This window comes from Vidua chalybeata, chromosome 7 (assembly GCF_026979565.1).
Source record: "Vidua chalybeata isolate OUT-0048 chromosome 7, bVidCha1 merged haplotype, whole genome shotgun sequence".
Lineage (NCBI taxonomy): Eukaryota > Metazoa > Chordata > Aves > Passeriformes > Viduidae > Vidua > Vidua chalybeata.
Genome location: NC_071536.1, coordinates 11828159 through 11851855, shown reverse-complemented (window position 1 = coordinate 11851855; position 23697 = coordinate 11828159). Strand labels below are relative to the sequence as shown.

Below are 23697 nucleotides of genomic sequence, written 5' to 3'. Positions count from 1 at the left end.
AGCACAGCCTTAAAAGACACTAAGTTAATGTACTGGGGATCTATGTACCTCCAAAAAAGCCAGGACTAAAAGCAGAAAGAAGAAACTATTGTCCAAAGCACTTGTGTTTTTTTTCCATAGCCTAAACTTGCAACTCAGCTACAATTTCCCTGAGGAGGTAATATCATGTTTGCACTGCAAGTTTTGTCTAGAAGAGATAAGTGATGGTTACGCAACAGTGCAAGAAATCATTCTAATCTACCTGATGCCTCTAAAATTGCTTCCCCTGCAGCCAGCCTCCAAGACAGAAATAAACAGTGTTGCCACAACCATGAAGGAAAAAAAAACTGCAGCAGCAATAGTCATAGAGGGTTGAAAATCCCTTTGAAGGTCCCAAAGCTCTGTCGCATGCCCAGAACTGCTCATCAGGCTCTGTGTGGGGGCCATGGGCTGCTGCCCAGAGCCCAGCACAGTCCACTTGCTCTGTGCTGCTCACACTACACAAACAGTGAGAGAGAGCTGGTGCTTCATAAACTGTCTGCTTTCATGCTGAGCAGGCAAAGGAAGAGCTTGCTTTGTGCTTAAAGAAACAACAAAATTTGGTGTTATTAAGTTACTAGGGTTAACTATGCTTTCAGTGAGCCACTGTCTAGCTTCTTATAAAACACAGCAAAAAAATATAACCAGAACAAGAGAACCCTCTTCTTCAGGACAGCATTGTATGATTTTATACTTTCAGATTAAAGAGGCACATTGCTAGAGATATAAAATACATAAACACAGCCATAAAATCATTTTTCTGCTTGTACCTCTAAACCTTTCTCTGGGTTTTAAAATGGAGGACTCCTCCTTTGTTTTGAGCACATTTCCTCTGCATTTCATAAGGTGGGGGCTCCCTCTTGCTTGAGAAGGTTCCCTTTATAGAAAGTTAAACAATGAGTTTGGAAAAGTTTTGATTGATAATAGCTTACATATGGTGCTACAGAAAAGGAGTCTATTTTAAGGATCCTTCTTCTCCAAGAAGGGATTCTAAAGAGGCACCATGTGTTCCAAGCTTGCCGGCAACACTTGAGCCTGCTCTCAGAGCCTGCCTCTGGAACTGCTCCCTGGCTTGTGATGGAAACCATAATCCTAAAAGCAGTGGAAGTATATTTTATTTCCTATGCTTGTGAGGCTCTGAGAATACAGCAGTAGTGGTGTGTAACACATGCTGTTCTGGAGGAGATTCCTAAGAAACATTCATCCACTGCTCTCAGGTATATGAATACAGAGCCACAGATGTATTTCTTCCACACATAAACCCAGAGAAAAGGGAGGGACACTTGGGTGTCTACTTTCCTCCCCAGTGTTTGCTTTAAAAAAATTATTTAGAATATATTATTACAAGGAAATACATTTTAGCTAAAGAGACATTTTGCAATCTATTTGACTCAACCATCTGAGAAATGAAACTGCATGAAATTTCTTATATTAAGATGAGTCTTCAGGTCTTTCTCACTTTTCATCAAGATCTAATCCTAAAACATAATGTTAAGGGCATCAGGCACAGTGGCTTTCAGATAAGAAGCTTGTGTTTCTGGCCATAATCAAGAATTCCAGGAATTCTTCTTTCAGCAAATAACAGGCAGGAAGGACACGGTGACCTTGCAACATTCAACCTGCATTGAGAGCTGTCTGCCAACTTAAATCTTGCCTAGGATTTCTATGATGACACAGCATTTCCTTTTCTAAACAGTTCCACTGCTTTGTGCAACCGTTTAGGATATTATTTACAGAAGAGTGAAATAATTCCTATCAACTTAAGTGATTACGAAACTTGCCAAGAACAAAGTAAGATTATCCTCATCAAATTTTGTAAGAAAAGAAGTACTAGCTTATAATAATTTCAAAACACTTTTGTAATGTCTACAGCTATGACAAGTCACTTGAAACAGAACTGAAAAACATGCATAAGGGGGTTTTTGCTTACAAATCCTCTGAATTAAATATGCTTTCTATAAATACAGTATCAGCATTGTTCATGTACAAAACCATTTGATCATGGTGACAAGAATCCTAACAATTATCTGTCATCTGTGACATGTCACTTGATAATGCAGATCATAGTGTTTCTGTCTTCTGAGTATCTGCAACTATGTGTAATGGAAGCAGAACTATACATACAAAGAGTTAAAGTTTAAAATATTATCAGTTACATTTTTCCATTTTCAGTATAATCTGAGAAGTAAGAAAGCACTAAAAAAGGTTGTCTGCTTTACTTACCCTAAAAGACTTTTGACATAATGATCATCAAATGTCAGAGGTTCATCAGATGACTTTCACTGTGATGGAAAAAGATAATGGTTATCAAAACAGCAAACCATGTTGCCTGGTTTTGGTTAAACTACTTCAGTGCTTGCATACTTCTTCCTAGCAGCAGCATGAATTAACTGCCATGAAATTTCATAAATGTACAAGGCCAAAGTTATCTCTAAGGTACAACAAAGATTTTTTTGGTCTAAATTAAAACCACCTGAATTTTAATGCAAAATAATGAAAGTGTCATGTGCAAATCCACTCATCCAAAGTTCAATATTTTTGAAATTTAAAATCAAAGACTGTATTGGAGCCTTCTGTCTGACTCAAAGAAATGTTTCACTAAGAATATTAACTTCATTAACCTCATAATGCATGTAAGTGAACAAAAAAACTTGTCATTGGACAGTTCATAATGGCAGCACCACCATTCACATCAGTAACTAGAGACATTCATGTCCCTCAGTCTTTTAAGTGATGGGCGGCTGTGCAGTATTCATAGCAGTAGCTTGTACTGGGAACATCAAATGCATTAGGCAACAAGCTTGGCAGAAGGGCAACCTTCTCATCATAATCCTGTGCAATTTGTCCTGGCATTGCGAAGGACTGCGAGATTGATGTCTCACTGCCAGGTCTTGTCATTTTAGAGATATTTAACATTGTGGTATTATTCTCACCCCCGTGAGAGCTTGTCCTGGTTAAACTCTGACAGAGCTCTCAGTAAAGACAGAGCCCCTCAGTAAAGCTTTCCTTTTCCCATATGGCACAAAGGTATTTTGCAGATCCAGGCAATCTCCAAGTGCCCACCCGCAACTCCTTTCCCTTGATACTTCCAGCTCCAGGAATGATGCTTACTAGAAAGGCAATTCATCTCCCTAGAAGAAAACAGGGAGTGGATAAATGCTACCACTAGGGAGCATTTCACACTCTTCATAAACAGTTAATTCTAGTTAGTGCATGCAGACTCACAAAATGCAACTGCTAAGGAAAAACATATGCTTTCCATACATAAACAATAACAATTTTCCAAAACTGTCTTTCAAGATTGTCTTTCTTCTTCAGCCTGAGCCAATGCATTCCAATGCAAGGGAGTTGTCTGCCACAAATGATGCTGCATTGTTCCTTGCAGCCTTCTGAAGCAGTTTCCTTCTCTGTGAGCTATGCTTATCACATCCTGTGCTTCATTATGTTTCCAGGAAAGGTTCCCTAGCACAAGCCAGTTTCTCTGAAGCCCTTTTGCTCCATTCCTTTCCTCTACTGCTTCATCACATGAAGGAAATACAATCACCTAAGGGAGTAGAGATACCATAGCTGTTCTGCCCTCCTTTATTGCAACCCCAGCTGGTAGAGAGGCCAGAAGAGAGTCTGGGTCTTGCACAGCTTGAAACTTCACATCTCAAAACCTAGGAGTGCAACTGACTGATAGGTTCAAACCAACACTTCCATGCACTGTTTCTCTGCAACATCCTTCCTAAAGCACTTTAAATGCATAATGTCCAGGTAATAAAGCCCCCCATGGCTGCCTTGCAGAAAATAGGAGATTTTATTTTTTAAGGAAATAAAGACAATAAGGTAGCTTACTACCTTAAGTGGAAGAGAGACACCAAACTGATTTGTCACCTGAGAGAGCAGCAGATGGAACTCCACACAGAGATGTTTACTTTCTCAGCCAGGAGCACAGTGTTATGGTCATCAAGATAACCCCCTTTCAGATCCTCTAACAGTCATGTTAACCAACAGTAACATTCCTAACAATTTGATCCCAGTTACCTTACGCTATTCAAAATACACAACTTTTCAGTTTGGAGCCTGGATCTTTCAGTCAAAACTCCAGAAGTGCTAACAAATTCCATGTAACAGACTGGCTAAGGTTAGGAATTTATTCTTAAAAATTCCCTAGATAACTTGTTAATTCCCCCAACCTTCCACAGATGTATGCAAAGAGGTAAAGAGGTATGAGTAAAGAGGTATGAGTAAAGCCCACAGATTACATTCTAGGGCAGGAACTAAGCTGGTCAAGAGGATTTCCTGTTTGTTGAAAAGAAGTGATCCAGTTTCATTGTGTAGCTACTTCTTTGTCTAGTGAGAAATAAATTTCATAATTGTTATTAAAAGTGTAATACTCTAGACAGGGAAATACAAACTGAGTTAAGTTAAATACAAAGGCATCCTTTTTTTTCATTTGGACACAGATCAAACATTCTGAGGAAAAGTCTGCCATTAAAGAAGACCCTTCTAAAATCCATTCTTCCTAACAGAGAAAGTAATAGTTGGGTGTTGATTTTATTTATAGTCAAGGGACTGTTATGAATTCTGGCCTTGTCTTATGGAAGATGCAGTGTTAGTAAATAGTGAGAAGATTTGTTAATAGTTGGGGGTATTATATTATATTATATTACATTATATTACATTATATTACATTATATATTATATTATATTATATTATATTAATATATATACATACATACATACATATATATATATCTCAAATATATATTGAAGGGCATTACTGAGAGACTGTCAGTGTTCCCAGTGCATTCAAATTCTCCTGAGCTGGAAGAATTAGAAATGCTTTCCCTTCCTAAGTCTGAAAAATGCACACAGGGTAAATTACTTTCAATATTGTAAAACAGAAAACGTGGAAAACTTTAAGCCTCAGAAGACAGCAACCTTTAGAATTGCATTTAGATGGTTTTGACTTACAAGGCACAGTTTGGGCAAGAATGTCACCACCTCTTTAAAGCAATGTATGTGCCACTTAGGAAAAGAGAATCTCAGGTGCCAATGCTCAGATGGAAAGATCTGAGGATGTTTTTTTTTGGTTTGCACAGGCAGGGCTGGTCAGCCAGCTCATGCTTGTGTATTGTCCCCATCTGCAAACAAGTACACCCTGCTATCAGCTCCTGGGATTCTCATCACACCTCACATGGATCTTAAATCCTGATTTCCTACAAACATATGAACTAAGGACAGTCTTGGTGACACTGGAAGACACCTTCCTTCAATATCCTTGTCTTCAATATCACAGAGAAAAGGTTTCCAAAATGTGCCTTTAATGAACATATAAGCTCAGAAAGTCAGAATAAAACAAACCAAAAGCAGTCCAATCTCAGAGTTTAATTAATTTAACAAATATTAAGCCACTGCTGTCTTTTTTACTGTTTGTATTCAGGAACACTGGATCAGAACAACCACAAAAAATGATGGGGGAAGATGAATATGTGATTTCAGGATGCCAGCAGCTATGCAGGTGATGGTCTGATGTAACAAGACTCATCTGGGGACAGGAGGCTGCCTAAACACTGGTTCAACTACAGAGACAGGCTCCACAAGGAGAGCTGCTGCTGAAAGAAGGCAACCCAGTACTGCAGGGCTGATCACACGCAGAGATGCAATAAAACTGGTTTCTCACACTTTCACAACACTAACAACTGATGAGCCAGGGCAATATCTGAGCAAAGAACCCAATAACCTCTGAGCATTTGTACTTCTCTTGAAGCCCAGCCTAGCAGTTTTTTAAAAATTAAAAACAACAAAGAAATAATAGAAGGAATATGCAGACAATGGTGGGGCAAGGAGGATGAGTAAACCTTTCTTTGCCCACAATAAAAGTGTTTTCAGCAAGCTGCACTTGGGAGCACTGTAGTGAGTGCTGCTACGTGAGGATCCTGGGGAGAGGCAGCTCACACTGCAGCAGTGCTCCCCATGAGGGCGAGCAGGGTGAGCTTTTATCACTACTGGCTATTTTCTCCTTCCTCTAAGAGGCACAGCTGTTAACCAGATACATGAAGCAGGAAGTCCTTCTACTTTCCTTTTCTAGTGCTTTGGGAACAGTTAATGAGAAGTCTGGGTCAGAGCTTTTAAATAATATGAAACTTAAAGTAAGCTAACAAATTCCTGCATGAGAGAGCTTTCAAGAGAATGAGTGCTGTGATTCTTCTTTTTTTGGCAAATAGTACAGTACACAATTTGATTGCTGAACCGAAATACTCTGTGAGTTGCATGGCAATTCAAGCTCTGCCTCTTTTCATAAACGTCCTTCACGTGCTTTTCCCCTCCTCTCATCCTGGCTGCTAAGAAGGCCTGACTATGGCTCTCTGCATACCCCAGGGAACTGGTAAATAAGAAAGAGAATGATAATGTAAAAAAACAAGCCACTGATACTTAAGTCTTAAATCAATATTAGAACAGGAAGCTTTAGTCTAGTGTATAGGTCAGGGTAGTATTTGAAATACAAACACTGGACAGCTTGGTTCATGGAGAGGGCTGGCTCAGAGAGCTCTGCTGCGCTGAGGAAAGCAGGATACAGCTGCTCTGTGCTGTAGATACAGCTCTGCTCCAGGCTGTTCCCCACAGAACACCAGAGAGACTATTTTACTGCTCCAAGACCACGATAGGGTAGAACAGGCCAGGTTTCATGCAAAGCTGGGGTTTGGACTGCACTCAGAGAAAAGAGGAAAATCATCGCTCCTGCTCCGAGACAAAAGCCACATGGACAGTAAGGTTCAAAAACATGTTCCTAGCAGTACTTAAGAAAACTTATCAAACTGGGAAACTGAGGCTCAGATTTATAAAAGGAATCTAAAACTGGAACTATAAAGTCTGCAATGTGACAAGCGCTGTGGTCATAATTTTGATTTTAAAAACCCAAACAATCAAAAAGCTGAACTCTGCACAAACAACAAATTCCTAGAAATTCACAGAACTTAAAAGCAAGAGTGAAACTGTCATCCATGGTATTTCTATGGAATATTTGGTAGCACTGGGGCTAGTACATGCAGCAGCACCTTACCTTGAGTGCCCAGGCTCATCAGTGAATTGCAGAATATTCTGAAGCACACTGAAATCAAAGAGTAATTTATAAGAAGTCTTGAGTCATGATTTTTTTACATGAGTTGTCTTCAGTGAATGGTATTAGGCAGCTGCATTGCTGAAGTTACTGCAAAACTTTAGGTATTGAGGCTTTTGGAAACAGAGTTCTCAGGCCTCAAACAAGCAAAATGCACACTTTAAAAGCACAAATACTGGCAGGGAGGCACTGACCCCACAGAAACTGTATTAGCCTGAGACTGGAGAACTGTATTCTCCCATTGACTTCAGCAAGTGAACCTGGATATACCCAAGAACTCCTCCACTCAGCCCCATTTCCATCTGTAAATGAACATTATAAAATGCTCTGAAAGTTGCACACAAAACTGGTTTTTCATTTCTCAGTGGTTTAGAAAGACCAGTTACCATGGTTGGCTTACGGGGCAGACATACATAAACATTTCTGCATGAAAGCAATACCTTTTTAGGGGTGATATATATGTTAGGTGTCTGTACCATATCCTCACTGCAAATACTCTAGAGTTAATGCATGAGATGCACTGTTAAACGACTCTCTGTGATCTGGTTAAACAGTCACAATCAGAAGAACATCAAGCTGTGAAGCAAGCAAAAAGGACAATTGTTCTCATTACAATGACATCCAAGAACTAAGCATGAGGAAGATGAGCAAAATTGAAACAACACTTTAAACACCAGGATTACTGTGCCACCATGTCACATGTGCTTTCTGACCCCTCTGAAGTGTTTATGCCTTATGCCCCACAGGGACTTATTTTAGCACCTTTTATTTTAAAAACTGCCTAAGGATGCCCACATACAGCTCTACAGTCCATGGTTTAAGAATTCTGGCAGACCCATCCCAGGATAATCTTAACTGTGCAGTAGCTTGCACAGTGCCTGAAGAAACTCCAGGCAGCAGTCTGCTTTTCCCGGGAAGACAAAACAAAACAAATCCCTATCTCTCATCAGCGCTCTCTGACCAAGGACAGTATTTCTACATTTCCAAAGTGACTTTTCTTCCACGTTTATTTGGTTTTGCTTGTTTGCGTTGGTAGAAATTGCCGTTAAGAGTATTAGGATGAAATATGGCACTGAGAATAACAGGATGTGAATAACAGAAAGCTATTCAAGTAAATTATAGCAACCATGCTACATTTAATCCCCTAACACATACAGTGTATTCTTTTTAGGAATTTTGATCTGCATTTAGGACCAGACATACAAGTATCTACTGAAAAGACAATCTTTCTAGACAATTTCTGGGGGGAAAAGCAAAAACAGAAGAGGAGAAAGTGAAGCATGGAAAACACAGAAGCTAAAACTCAAAACCAGAGCTGTTTCACAAACTAACAAGCATAAGAAATTAATCCAAGTTAAGCTGCTACAGCAGACTGTACGACTAATGTGCAAGTGTTTGGTGCATACCAGAGAACCTTGAAAGAGAAAAGGCATGTGAATAAAATATGATTCAATAAAATAATTCATGCTGAAATGACAGGATTTTAATTATGTGCAACTTCAGCCCTGTGAATATGAAACAGGAAGCACCTCAGGCATTTAAGGCTCTGATGACAGAAGTTATACGTTTATTCAGTTATTTACTTTATGAAACATTAAGTTGGATGCTGCATTTGGAAAAAAAGAAGAAAAAAATCATAACTAGCAAACCAAACCAAAGCATAAAAACCAATACACAAGCAAATCCACAAAGACCATATATTTAGATGTGGTCTTCATCAATTATCAGGACTACCAGTTAAAGAATAACTGAAGTGACAGCATAAAGCCACTTCCCTCAGATACCTGTGTGTTCCAAACAGCTGTAGCATCAGCACAGACACTGCAATAGTGCTGTCGAGAAACGCAACAGAAAGGTGGGCAAAAAAAACCCAAAATATGTGAAAGTGCATATTTCAAAACAGTCTTGTTCAGGACTAACCTGAGAACGTAAGAGAGCTCATACACTTGGGAGAGGGATGTATATCTGGATAAAGGCTTCAAAATAGTTCCCAAATCATTCAGGAAGAAAGCAAGAATGGTAAAGCAATTACATATGGTGATGTTCACAAAGAAAACAGGAAATATAGTCCACTGGGGAGAAATATAAAAGACTACTAAAACAGGCAGCCTGTTGTGAATGCAAACATGAAATTAGAAGAGAAAGCAATTCAAAACTCCCCCACAACAGCTCTTCCAAACCACAAAGCCCAGCAAACCAGCTATGAAGCAAGCAGGCAACACTATGTATCTAAATGAATCCTTTTAAAATCCTCTTTGCTTTGTAGCTCATTCTACACTCAAATGGTACTAGGAGGGTTTTTAAAGTAAATGTCTAGTGAAAGTTCAAGAAAAATTTAAGCAAAAAAGTAAAGATCATGTAAATATAAGTAAAAGGGTCACTGTTTTAGTAAAGCAGCAGGAAAGCTAAAGCAAACAATTAGGTCTTTTGTGCTCAAACAATTGGCTGGATTAGTGCTTGAATGGACACAGAAATTTTACGTATCAAATTAACTGTATTGAGAGTTGGGGTATCAATTCACATATGAAGAATATGACTAGAGATCAGTGCAGGAGGGGATACACAACTGTGACATGGTACACTGGCCAATTTTCAGAATCACTGGCATCTAGACAGGCCTTTACTTCAAGTGACACAGCTCTGCCTGTCCTAGCAGAGACATGCAGACAGGCAGCAAGATAAGAACTCATGAAAATCTGAGTACAGGAAACTAGAGCTGGCCTTTCTCTGCCATTTTTTGAATGTCTGAATCACCAAATCTTTTTTTAAGTAGCTTTGGGCATAATCTTTGAAACACAGATTTTATCTTATTTCTGGGCACAAGATGAAAGAAATAATCACTTAATGCACTATAAAGAAGCAAAAGGGACAAGAAAGAAAGGAGAGTATGCTGAATATAGTAAAAAGAGTAGGAATGCACAAGATTAAAAACAAGGGGAGAACAAATCTATGGTGGTAATGTGTGACTGGACAAAAGAACCCCAGTTAAACAAGGAAAGAAATCCCTACTGGTCACACACAGGGTCAGAAATAAAGCTGGGGAGAAATCTGAAGTACTCTGCTACTATGCTTAACAGAAGAAACAAGATCCTGCAAACTAAATTTGAGAATTCTTAAATATGAAATTAGAGGAAACTATTCCAACACACTGGATAATACTGTGGGCTCATCTGCAGCAGCATGCTCAGCTCTGGTTAGGCTGTTAGAAATACTGAGATTTTTTGAGAAAAAACAATCAACTGATTCTGAGACTGCAATGGGATTAGTGCATCTGTGAATGAGTGTCAGCAGCTCATCTCAAATATCCACTGCTAGATGTGCAAGGAAAGAAGAGGATTGTGTGTCAGTAAATAAAGTCACAAAGGCCATTTGACTGCAGACCAAATGTATCAGACAGTCTCATGAGAAGGCAGTGACTACTGCTGGAGAGAAGTAATCCCTGTTTTTTGCGAGTGAAGATTTCAGCACATATGTCTTCATTTTATAAAGTGCTCCAAAGACCTTTCTCACACCTGAGGCAAGTCACTATAAATCCTCTATAATTTGCTTCTTCCTGATACCTAGGACACCACCCCAGAATCCTAAAAGAAATTCTCCTTGCCTCAGGTACGAGGGAGTTCTCTAGCCTTTTATCTGAGAGAACAAACTCCAGTAAGAACACCAACCTTCTCACAATTTATTTTTCTCAGGTTTTCTAAACCTACTTTCATTTCAGGGCTGCTTCAGCTTCTGCTCTAGAGATAGAATACATAGAGCTTCCCTTTTATATGAATCCTGCATTACCACCCACCTTTGATCCCCTTCCTCTCTCTATTTCTGCTATTATAATTTCACAGACTTTGCCAGGAGGAACCATTAGATCACTTAAGCAGATCTCCAGTATAATGCAGGCACTAACTTTCACCCAGCTAGCCCTGCTGAAACCCATACACTTCAGTGAAATGAAAACAAGAGATTAAATTGTACACTGCAGGAGACCCTGCCGCACAAGCTGCACTGGCAGAAAACTGGGCAAAACCATATGCAAGTGATTCCATCAGGAAACAACTGCCTCCACTGCAGAGAAAGTCAGTCAATGTTACCAATTTGGCATTCTTTCCCCACTTCTTTCTAACACAGAATCTTAAAGTAGAACATGCAGTATGTAAAAATCTAATTTTCCCTTAGATGTCTATGCTGTGCCGTACATAATGAACACTTTCCCCAGCCTTGACTAACTGCTGGTGTTTAGGAGAGAATAAAAAACAAAATACAAACAAAAACCACCACAGAACAACATGAACAAAGGCAAAAGCCCTCCCTTACAGCAGAAATTATGCTAAGATTTTATTATAATTACTGTCTTAATGCAGCTGATACAAATTCAGACTTAACATCTGATCTGTAGATTTCCTTCTGAAACTTTTAAGTATATACAAAGTAAGTTTACAATTCAAGCCATCTTTACAAGTATTGGTACAAATGCCTTATTACCTTCTCAGATGGAGGGTTGGAACCTTATGGCAAGATGGAAATCACACAGTTTAATTCTCACACCACTGGGTTTGCACAGTGCTTTCATAGGCAGAGACTGCTTCACAACAGCAGCAATGATGCCTTCCAAGAGCACATCTCAGCAGAAGACCAGACAGGATTCCTACACCAACAAGCAAGGCACACTGCACCCAGAGGATCAGCAACCTCTCTATTGTTCTACCCTATGAAAAATATCTTACCCCAGGAAAAAAAAAGTGACTTAACGACACTAATGACAAAAATGTAGGAAACAGGCTAACAGCTCAGAAGGTTCTGTTATAGGGAGCTGAGCCTGAGGTAGGCCTAAGTGACAGTGACCCCATTGATAATTAAAAAGGACAAAGTACTTCACTATGCTGATTACAAACATTAATAATATATGTACTTTGAAAATTCAGAATACGAGATTTCAATCAGATTCCAATGACCTCTTCATGACAATTTTTATCCCAATCACACCAGTAGTGATTAGATGTTCACCTAGTCAATGGTCAATGGCATGCATGACATGAGCTCTGGACTACAAAAATTCACTTTCACTAGCTTGTTTGCAATCTGTCTATCAAACTTTATATTGCAATCTGTCAATCCTGTTCCATTTGAAAGTATTTTTAAAAATATTATGCAAAGAATAATTTATATTAATATATTCTCAGTTTATGCAATGAAATACACATTACAAAGAAATAACATTACAAGTAATGACCTTGTCTGGCTGTAGTGCAGATGAGCAATGTGAAGGTCCTCAAACAGCATTAATACCAAAAGCGAGCACAGAACCCAACACTGGGACAGCCCACAGGCTGGAACAAGGTACCCACTTAAATTGCACCACTTCCAGGCTTGGCAAATGGCACTGACCTTACAGCTGCTGCACCTGCCAAATAGTTCCAGAAAGCTCAGAATAGAGGAATTACTAAGGCATTTCCCTGCCCCTCTCCTTTTTCACTCCAATTTCTAGGGATGTGCCAGCTGCTAACTAGCATAACTTTAGTTGCTCTGATGTACCCCACCTTTACCTGGGTAGCTTCTCCCACAGCTCCCCAGTCAGACTAGGAAATCTCTGCAAACTCAACTCTGCAACTACTACCTTATCTCTAATCTTGAAAAGTCAGACTTCTTTCCCATACACAAGCAGAGCCTTTTATGCAAAAGGTTACTAACAACTGCAAAATATAATTTAGAGGAACATTTAAGACAGCACTTGTTTCCAAATAGCCCATGTCCTTAAGGCAAAGGACTGAATCCTTGGTGAAATGCCACCTCCTCTGCACTTCTCTCTGCTGTCCTGCTCCCTTCCCTCATAGTGCCTCTTGGCACTACAGTACCGAGCTCACTATGAAGAGTTCCTTGTTCTGTGACAGCAGAGGAGGGATGAAATGGCACACAAGAAAATACAGCATGTCTAACTTTAGCTTCCCTCTATTTCGGGTGGAGTAACTTCAAAGGCAGCTAAGAAGTTGCATTCTGCTCTCATTAAAATGCAGAACAGTTTCCCCTGAACTACTTCAATAGGAGAACTTTATATTAGGAAAAGCACACACCACTGAAATCAGAAAAAATACATGTTAAGAGAAGCATTGTGATTAAGGAAGTGTTTTCAACAGTGCTGTACAAGTTCACAGTGACTTACCCAACTTCTAACCTATGGCAATACTATAAAAATACAAAAGGCTGGCACAGCAGCAATGGAAAATGAAGGTAAAAGACAAGGAGGGGAACTCCTATGACTTAGGGTAGTCAGTACTCACTGTGCAACAGCATTTGCCCCAGGTGCTTTTCCCTTTAGAAGAACAAAGGCACAGCTGTGTAGGCAATGCTTGCTTTTTTAACAGCTAAATACCTCTTCCTGTGTCTGCATGTGGTCCAGTGCCTGGAGATCAGCTAGCACACCCATGTACGAGGGAGAAATGAAACTAAAAGCACTACACACTCTTGTATCCCATCTCCTGTAAGCTGTGAGCCACCATGTGACTACAGCCTGTGAGGAATCTCAAAGCCCCCACCTGCAGCCAATAGGGCACGTGGGGCAGAAATCAAGCTTAACCATACAACAAACAAAAAAAAAAGCAGGGGAGCTGTGAAGTTTTGAAGGAGTATGATAACTACTGTGATAAACAGTATGACTTTTACTACTAAACAGATTTCCAGACATAAGACCTCAAAACAATTAAGTAAATATAACCTGAAGTTATGATAAGGTCAAGCTTGAACATGCCTTAAAAACTGGAGAAATTTGAATGTGTCCCTTGAAGTAATCAGACAATGCTGGGACAGCAGGGAAAGGAATCACAATCAACATGATAAACATATTTGAAAATGTGAACATTAAAACTTAGCTTTGCTACTGTCAGACACAGAGGTGCCTGTGTGAATTCACATGTACAGCACACCTTTCCCACATTAAGAATGCAGAGAAATTGCCACTTTAAAATGGGCAGGCACTGCAGAGAGAACACAAGACACTATCGTTGACTCACGATGAAAGCCAGCAAAAATATAAAGACTTTTTAGTAAGACAAATCTAAATTATTTAAATAGCACTTAATGCTTCTACCATTTTATCCTTTACCCTACTTACACTCTCATTAATATCAGTTACTTCCCAGCCACAATAGCTTTGTGACCAAGGCCATCTACTGGTGAGTTGGGTGTGTGAATTAATGGGAGGCTTGTTGGCCATATTTAATCAGTGCTTGTCAAGATTTAGGCACATGTATCGAAATTGTGCCAGGCACCTGTCAGGAATTATTAAATATGATCACAGTTTTGGATAAACAAATAAAAACTTAAGGCTTCCCAAATCCACGTGGACCTAAAGAACCAGGATGTTGCTGAGGGGAGAAGAGTGTGGAATTTTGAATCTGTATCCTGTTGTAATCCAGACACAATGTCATCTCACTGCTCTGTGTAAAATGAACCAGACATATCAGTGTTGCTAATAGAGATACGAATTTTACCCCCAAAATCACTACCAAACCTAGTAACATTGTTTTCAAGAATTAATGGAGTCTGAATGGAAACATTTGTAGGCTAAAACTGCAAACATTTGTAATGGGAATTTATTGGCTGCACACCATAGTTAAAATTGTACTTGTCCCCACGCATTAGGCAACAGAAATGGACACCAGGCAAGGAAATGGAAGGGAAATTAAGCACACCCATATCCTTACACACTGTCATTTCCAAGGTGATGTCTGAGACTGATCAGCAAGGGAAACTGGGAGCAATAGCAAGCTATGACACAGAGATCCCCACACTGCTCTACTGTTACCCGTTGGGCATCATTATTCCCAAATCAGGAAGATGTTTTTAGTAAGACACTTCCTTTAGCTCTTTTTTTCACATTCTGTAACACTTAAGTTAGCATTAGGATTTTTAGAGAAAGGTATTTGAGTGGCAGGATTGGAAATCCCCAAATTACAAGATAATATTCTCCCCATATTTGAGATGAAGTAAAATTAACCATTTACTCATCCTTTTTGCCATAAGAATTTCTGGCAACCTCAATAGCACAGAGAAATATATTCACTAGGAACTAGGTTGAAGGAACTAAAATAGTTTCTTATTGCTACTTTTGGATAGCAACATAAAAACTAGAAGTTCTTGTTTTGTTTGAACAAATGACACAGAAGAAAGTATTTCCACAAGTGAAAATGTGGATGCCATAAAATGACAAATGCCCTTCAGTGGCCATCACTTCAGTCTGATTAATTGCTATGATGATCAGATTTATGACAGAGAATTTATGGATGGCAGGTAAAATGAGTCAAACCTTCCACATTTGTCCATCAAAAGTTGGGTTTGGGGCTGGTTTGTGAGAATTTTTCTGGGGTGGGGTGGTTTTTTCTTTTGAAGCCAGTATGAGTCTATAAATCCAGTTTAATTACACCAGTTTTATTCAGTGTGGGAGAATGCCATTTTCCAGTACAGCAAGCTTAGTAATTTATATGCCTGTCTGATTTATTTATGGTGCAATAAATCCATGTGTAGTTCTGTGTCTGTTGGAGATTTGCAGTGTCCGGGTAAGTTTTTAATTGAAGACCAGAAGTGGGGAAAAAAACCCCAAACTTCTAACTGCTGCCCCTTTGGCTCTAACCCACACGACAAACAACTTCAAAAGAATAAAATGGTGCATGTAAATTTACAATCACATCTTTTGCAGCAGAGTGTGTTATCAACTAGTTGATAAGCTTTAGATATTCCTCTCATTAAGTCATTGGATCAAAAGAGCTGAACTATGGAAAATTTAATTTATACCTTCAATTACAATTACTATGAATCACAGTAATTACACTTAACACTTTCAAAACAGTGCACTAATGTCTACAACATGCCTTGGTAGACGGTTGGCTTTATATTTGAAGATGATATAGAGGATGAAGACACCTGTTATGATCTCCTGTTGATCTGCATAGAAAAGCCTCCAGCTACTTACACCAGGATTCTCATGTTCCAGAAACCAGAGATCAAGTGACAATAAGGAAGTTGTTCAGTTGCAACATCTAATTGTAAGGATTTGATAATTTCTTTAACACATATTTCAAACAGAGGACTTCATTTAACTTCACTGTCAGGTCCTCTTTTAAATTCATGTTTTCAACTGATTTTTCTTCCATAATTCTCTAAACTTGGAATTGCCTATATATTACTGAATTAAAAGGAATGAGTTTTTTTTTCTTTTCCAAAACACATATATCTGTTTGAGCCATTTTCCCAGTGCAATGCTAAAAGCTTTTTCTTTCTCTAATCCTGTAGCAAATACTGATAGCAGCTCTTTCTTAACCTCAAATGTATTCAAAAGCAAGATTACCTCAAAATGAACTGCTGAGGCTAGACAAGCTAAGAAGTCCATCTACCTCTATTTCATCTTGCATATTATTCAGTTATATATTGTACAGTCCCTAGGGAAAAAAAAAGAAACACAAGAAAGTAACTCAGAAGGGCCATCACTCATTTAAGTGTTGTTTATTTTCAAATAGTACCATTTCTCATCAGAATGTAAGAAATTGACATATCCATTGCACCTGCCTGAATGAAACTGTGCTGTCTAAATGCCTTGGATGAGCACTGGAACCAATTAAATTTCTACCAGCCTGTTCCAGGGAAAAGGCTTTGCTGTAACACTGCAGCACAGTGCAAGCTTCAGAAAGAATTTATGGAAATCATACATAGAAAATTCATCCCTCTTTTGGAGGAAAGGGCAGAAGGGAAAAAAAGACCCAAAAAAGCCTGGTATTTGTTACATCAAAACAATTACAGTGGTACATAAAAAGGCTGTAAGAAGGCATTTATTCTAATAGCCTTGGATGTTCAATCCGTGTAATAGTCCAGTCTGGTTTTGCTCCTTCTGTAAACTCCCTTTGGAACCTGAAAAAGGAAAGATAATAAGTGAAGAGTTGTTAAGATTTACTTGACCTTAAGGAGCTACTAATACGACAAGGAGTCATGAAGAAATACTTTACGTCAAACTTATTGCTGTAAAAGCAACTTAAACTTTTAATGCTTATTCCCCAAATGGAAGATAAAAGTTATTTCCATAGTAAGAAACAGAATGCACTGACTTCAGAGTATTTTGGTTCAGATCCCACAGACAGGATCAAGCAGCAACTGTAAAGACTCTGATATCAAGAAAACACTCAGTTTTCACAGCAGGAATATGAATAAAGCTTTATAGAAGATCTTGAGCTGTAAATAAAAGGGTTTCATTCAATGGGATGATAAGTGAAGGGAAATCATGTGCTCCATATTTTACTTGAAATTTTTCCTCTTTCCTGAAGTAGGAAAATGTAATGTCTTTTCAGAACTACATCAAAGATCAAGTTAACAGTAGGACTGAGTCTCCCCTATCTAAAGACAAGTCTGAGCTTCAAGCTGAATTCTCATGTTCTCAAATAATCTGCATGACATGGACAAGAGCAGTATAATATTACTGATTTTCAATCATGCACAAATCCACTCCTGCAAAGTGGGATTGGGAAGATATTTAGGCTTTAAAGGAAGGCTCTCAAGGTTAATGGAACCTTAGAAGCTTCCAACTCTAAGGATGATGCTGAATTCAGCTAAGGGATGGATCCACAACAATCTATCCAGACAGGAAGTACTGGTCTACTCATGAGTGTTACCTTTGTTTCAGAGCTCCTCATCACCTAGACTCCATATTTTCCATTTCAAATGTGGGTGTAGAAATCCTTGATCAAACCACATTTATCACACAAAAATCCTCACTTCTTCCAGCTTCTGAGAAACTTATTTTCAATACATTGTGCCAACTGTGTAGATATTTTTTGCACTGCTCTGACATCAGTACACCAACACAGACATTATTTATAAGCATTCCTATGAAAATCTATCTTCCTAATGAGTACTTTGAGGATCAGAAACCTCATTCAGTTCTCCAAATACTATTCTTCCTTACAGAGGAAGAGTTCCCATTAATACCAACTCAGAAGCAAGGAAATAACATAATGACGTTAGGGGTATTTAAAAAATTTGGCCCTAAAATCAAAACTGGAAAGCAGGATGAGAAATAACTTAGATTAGAATCAAGGTAAATTAAAAACACTGGGTTCTGCAGTGGCACAGTGAGAGTGCTTGCAGAACTGCCTACCCCACAGGTACCTCATGAACATGAGAAAAGAAAGGGACAAACAGTCTTACTCGTAGTTTGCTGTTAAAAGATGTTTCTTTTCTTTTGTGTTTTCATCTCCAAACACAATCTGGAAGACTTTGGCTTCACCTGGTACTTCGTCAGGTAGATTAGCACCATTTAGATACCAGAAGCACATCAGGATGCTAACAAACTTTCTTCCTGTTGGAAATAAATCAAAACTTAGTTAGATCTAAGTTAGATCTCATGTTTCTCATTGGTCAAATACTCCTATTTGCTACCTAGCATATATTCTAGTGAGACCCTGGAAGGACAGCTGACTTCATCCATAAAGAATATAGGATAGAATGACTGATAAAGCTATTCTATGCCATACTCATGCTGTCTAGCAGTAATAAAAATACACTTTGTAAAAAAATATGTGTTTTATCATGAGCGTGGTGTGACAGTGTACATAATGAAACTGTATAAAAAAGTTGGTTCTCACAAATTCCAAAGGTAACTACTGATACAACAAATGCTGCAGAGTAGTTCAAACATGGGAGCAATCTAAGAGGAGAAAAAAAAGATTCGTATTTCCCAAACCAGGAAAAATGCTTACTGGGTCTGACAACTTGAAATGCTCAACTGAAGACCCAGGGTTAGACCCACATATCATCTCCACTGTGTCTGACAGTGAACAGAGCACACAATGCTAGTATCCAACCAAAAGAAAACCTTGCTTGAGCTCAGCACTAGCTTAAAAAAAAAAACCCAAACCAATCAAGTAGTCCTAGAACAAAGTGTATTTCATGACAGAAAGTATAAACCAGCAAAATTTACTTCATTACCAGCCTTCACTATTCTTGTAAGATGCATTTTCATTGTTGAAGCAAACAGCTTTTAGCATATAGTAGAATAATTGTTTTTGAGTGGTTTCACATAGCTGAGGACTAATAACATAGAATTCTGTACAAAAGAAGAGGAATAAGCAAAACCCAAACAGAAGTCAAAACAGTACCATGATGTATTAACAATAATGTCCGTCTCTAATTTAAAAGGAAATCAAGAAATTTTATATGGAAGAATTACAAACTGAGAAACAAGGAATGAGAAACAGTACTCAAAACCACATCTGCATGGAAAATGTGTGTTTAGTAGCAAACCCAGGAAATAAGACTGCTCATTGCTGAAATGTTTTAGGATTCTAAACATACCATCATCATCATAGTAAATGCGAACATCTCCTTCTGTTGTGTACATGATTGCATCAATGTCAGCTGCTAAAGCATCCCTGTGGCTGTCAGGGAGCAAAGAAATCTTTTCCTTCAGCACCTGAAGTACCTAAATTCAGAAAAACTGTCACTTAGTTTTTCATTAGGAAATTTAAGTAACAATCTATTTCTACTGCAGTCAATAAAATGAGCTGTATTGCTAAAACATTTGTCTAACACATGTAACAGCTAAAGTGAAAAAGCACTAGGAAGTTTGGGCATTCCTAAACCCTAATTCAGCAACATTGAAGAAGGTCCTTACTGCTCAAAACAAATGAAAACCAAGTATCTTAAAGAATGTTTAGAAAAGGTACTGTCAAAACAGCAGCAGCAACACAAGCCATATCAGCCCAGAACAGCCCAGTGGAGCTTGCTCCCACAATCACACTCTGCCTTCTCACTGCTGAATTCTCTCTATGTGCAGGTTCCTAAGCTTTTGATTCAGTATCTTTTAGCCATCTCTCACAAATTTCTTTGAAAATCAGTTTAATTACCAATGAGTTTATCTTTGCCATTTTGTGATCCACACTCCATTTAGAAAAAGTTTAAACACTTGCAAATCAGAATTGACTGAAAATTGTTCCCCTGGTAATTAATGTCCTTATGACACACATCCATATTATCTAAGTGTCCTATGATCCACACAGCTGTGTTAAGTAGAAAATGGTGGGGTGCAAAAACTGCAGAGGTAGCATCCCAAACACCACATGAGAAAGTCAAGTCACAAGAAAGGATGAAACTAAAGAACTTATTTTTAACTAATACTCATTTTTTACCCTAACTTGATCTACTATTTTTGAGCAACAAACAAATGCAGAGGTTACATGGAAGCAAGAGGCAATCTTCATAAGGAGACATTGGTTTCTAGTAATTTTGCAGGTACAAAATTCACTGGCCAAAAAAATGACAAAGTAGTGTGGGATCACAGCCTCATCTACTACATCCTTGGCTCACATGAAATCTCTGCATCAATGTAAACCTGAAAAATTGACAGGGACCAGAGCAAGTTCTTTCAAGAGGAAGTAGAGGAGATGCCCTTTCAGAACAACTGCAAGAAACAAACTCACGTTTATTGCTATCTCTGTTCAGAGAGAGGAGGCAAGACTGTTCAGAGGGGATGCACTAGAACAGCACCAGAGTTTTTGCTGCAAAGGCATAGGTGGCAATAGGACAGGCCATGCTGACATCCTGTAACAAGGCAGAGACCTGGAGTGTCTCCTCCACTTGACTCTGATGCATCTGTTACCTCCATGCCCTGGGAAGGCCAAGACAACTTCAGCAATTAAAAATTCATAAAAACACAGAAAACACAGCACTGATGTTTAACCAGGTCAGTCATATCCCTGAGAACATGACACAAGACTGAGGCCTTCCAGCCAAAACCAGCTATAATCAGCTGTATGATCTGATTGGGGTGGGAATGTATCAGTGCAGCAGGGATGAGCACAAAACCAGTTTCTTTCTTCACATGAATTCTGATGCACAGACTGAGTCAGCTTCAGCCACCTGCCTACACCTAGAGACACACAATTCCACCTGCCATCCAGAGCCTGCTGCCTTTCCATCCTTCCTGGTACACCAGCAATCTTTCTGGCCTTTGGTCCTTATGTTCAACAGCCAAAATATATTTTATTTTGTTTTAAATACAGTAACTTCAAATTAAGTTTTATGCCTTGAAATTAAACATAAAAAAGCTGTAGGACAAGAAATTGCCCACCTTATGTCGCATTATGCTGTTTTTCCCAAATTAAACCAACTGGCAACTCATAGATTATGACAGGCTGAATGCATCCATGTTACTTTTTAACAGACAATCAACTGCTAGAATAGGAGATGGAAAGCATTTACCTCTGCTGATACAAGTTCTTCCAGCAGGTCAAGTTTACGCTGAGACAGCAGCTTTGAAACAACAGAAAAGGCCTACCAAAATAAAACAGAAACAAAAAGCCACACATGAACACTTTGGCTTATTTTTCAGACAAATCCATAAGTATAAATATTCCATGATTTAAGATTTCAATAGTTGCAGAGGGTATCACCATTGAAATGTAATCTCTCCAGCATTACAAGAGTGATTTCAAGAATTGATAAAAACATATGATTTCTTTTCAATCTCTTATTTAAAACATCAAAGCTTCCAATAGGTGAAGTCATAGTTTACAAAAGAAAAAAAAACTTTGCAGTATTTTGTATGTTGCTTTTACTCATTTTGATAATTCAGTGTGTCTTTCCCTGTAGATATTTTGTTCCCCTGCCCTCTTTTCCAACTCTTCTTGTTTCAGCCAAAACTGATGCTGCAATTTACAAACTTTCTTTAGAAATCTGGTTTAGTCTCTAGACTTCAAGAAGCTCAACTCTCCTTTCTCCTCTCATTTTTGCAGGCATGTTTACATACAACTGTGCCTCTACATATTCAAGCAGTGCACTTGTGAAGGACAGTGTATTTAGGACTCTACACCAAGTAAAAACAAACAAACACAACCTCAGAAAAACAGGCCAAGGTAAAACAGGTGGTTCTACATGTGTCATATTATTTGTTGTTAGGTTGTGGGTTTTTTCCTCTCTTCAACTGATCCTAATCATTTTAACATTCTGTCTCCTGATGTGATGCTTTGAGCTGTTTTTTTTTTTTTTTTTTGTTAAAAGTAAACATAATAATAAAAAGTTTCCCAACAGATAACTCTATAATTTTCATACAACTAGCTTTGAGATACTTACCTCTCTGACACATTCTATTGACAAAGCTTACTGGGATCATAAATTTGGAGAAATAAATATATATATACCATCTCTATGCCTGTCTAAGCTTGATCATTTCAGGAAAACCTGCTAAGAAGAGATACACTTCTCCCTAAAGTCTCTGTAACATTTGGAAGCACCTTCCTTCATGCTACCTTTGGGGGATGGCTTAACCGGTTCACTTCAATTGTGGAATCTGGGAAAACAAGAAATTCCTGAAGGAAAGCACAGCACTACTTATATAATTTGCCTAGAAGTGTGGTGCTTGGAGCCAGCAGTGAAGAACTCCATGTATTTTATAGGAGCACATTCATGCTATGATGTCCACACATAATAACATCAGGAGAAATTTCTTCATGGAAAGGGCTGTCAAACATTGAAATGAGCTGCCCAGGGAGGTGGCGGAGTTGTCATCCCTGGAGGTGCTTAAGAAAAGACTGAACATGGCACTGATGCCAGAAGCTGGTTGATGAAGTGTTTGGTGACACATTGGACTCAATGTACAACACAGACACGGAGCTCCTGGAGTGGGTCCAGCAGCAAGGACTGGGGGACTGGAGCATCTCTCCTACAGGAAAAGCTTATGGGACTTGTTGAGCCTCAAGAAGACATGGCTGAGAGAGACCTCATGAAAGTGTACAAATATTTAAAGAGGGGTAGTGCCACAAGTCTGGACCAGGTTCTGCTCGGTGGTGCCAACAGGACAAGAGGGAACAGGACAAGAGGACAAACGTTTCTGCAAGGGCAGAAACTGATGCCTGAACACAAGAAAACACTTCTTTACTGTGAGTGTGACCAACACTGAAGCAGATTGCCCAGAGGTTGTGGAGTCTCCCTCACTGCAGATATCCTAGACCCGTCTGGACACGATCCAGTGGCATGTGCTCTAGGAGACCAGACCTTGCTGGAGCAGGATGGAGCAATGACCCACTGTGGCCCATTCCTACTTCACCTGTTCTGTGACTCTGTGACTATCTCCAAAGTCTTCTCCAGCCTAAACGGTTCTATAATTCCATGAAAATAACCACAAGCATCGGCAGCCCCCGGGGAGGGGCAGCAGGACGTTCCCCCTCAGGCCGGCCGCTCTCCTCGCCTCGAGGCCCCAGGCCCGCTCACCTGCTTGGCTCCCCGCGTGAACTCCTCGATGCTGAATTCCTGGTCGAAGTAGAGGCGGATGAGCAGGTAGTAGAAACGGGTGCGGAGCCAGGCGAAGGGGCTGGTGATTCTCACTACCATGACACGCCGCTGAGGGCCCTCGGTCCCAGATCCGGCGCTGCTGGCGAACCGAGCGCTGAGCTGGGGCGGACGGGTCCGGGCGGGGCCCGGCGGGCCCGGTGCGGCTGCGGCCGGCGGCAGGAGCCGGGCAGAGCCCGCCAGCGCCCGCGCCAGCCAGCGGACACGGCCCGGGGCCGCGCAGCGCAGCGCCATGACGGCCCGGCCCGGCCCCGCCCTGTCCG

General features: G+C 39.6%; 1 protein-coding gene and 1 long non-coding RNA gene across 2 annotated transcripts in view; both read right to left on the bottom strand.

Moving 5' to 3' along the window:
- LOC128790916 (uncharacterized) overlaps positions 1 to 7116 on the bottom strand; it is a 31753-nt gene extending 24637 nt beyond the window's left edge. The window contains exons 1-2 of the long non-coding RNA XR_008431901.1: positions 7067 to 7116; positions 2242 to 2300 (exon numbers count right to left, since the gene is read on the bottom strand). This is a non-coding gene — a long non-coding RNA (uncharacterized LOC128790916). The remainder of the gene's footprint in view (positions 1 to 2241; positions 2301 to 7066) is intronic.
- Positions 7117 to 16590: 9474 nt separating this feature from the next.
- Positions 16591 to 23683, bottom strand: MAIP1 (matrix AAA peptidase interacting protein 1). Its single transcript, XM_053947295.1, has 5 exons — positions 23357 to 23683; positions 21350 to 21421; positions 19445 to 19571; positions 18299 to 18449; positions 16591 to 17008 (listed from the first exon to the last, which is right to left on the bottom strand). The coding sequence occupies exons 1-5, from the start codon at positions 23666 to 23668 to the stop codon at positions 16930 to 16932; spliced, it is 741 nt and encodes a 246-aa protein (XP_053803270.1). The 5' UTR covers positions 23669 to 23683; the 3' UTR covers positions 16591 to 16929.
- Positions 23684 to 23697: the final 14 nt, after the last annotated feature.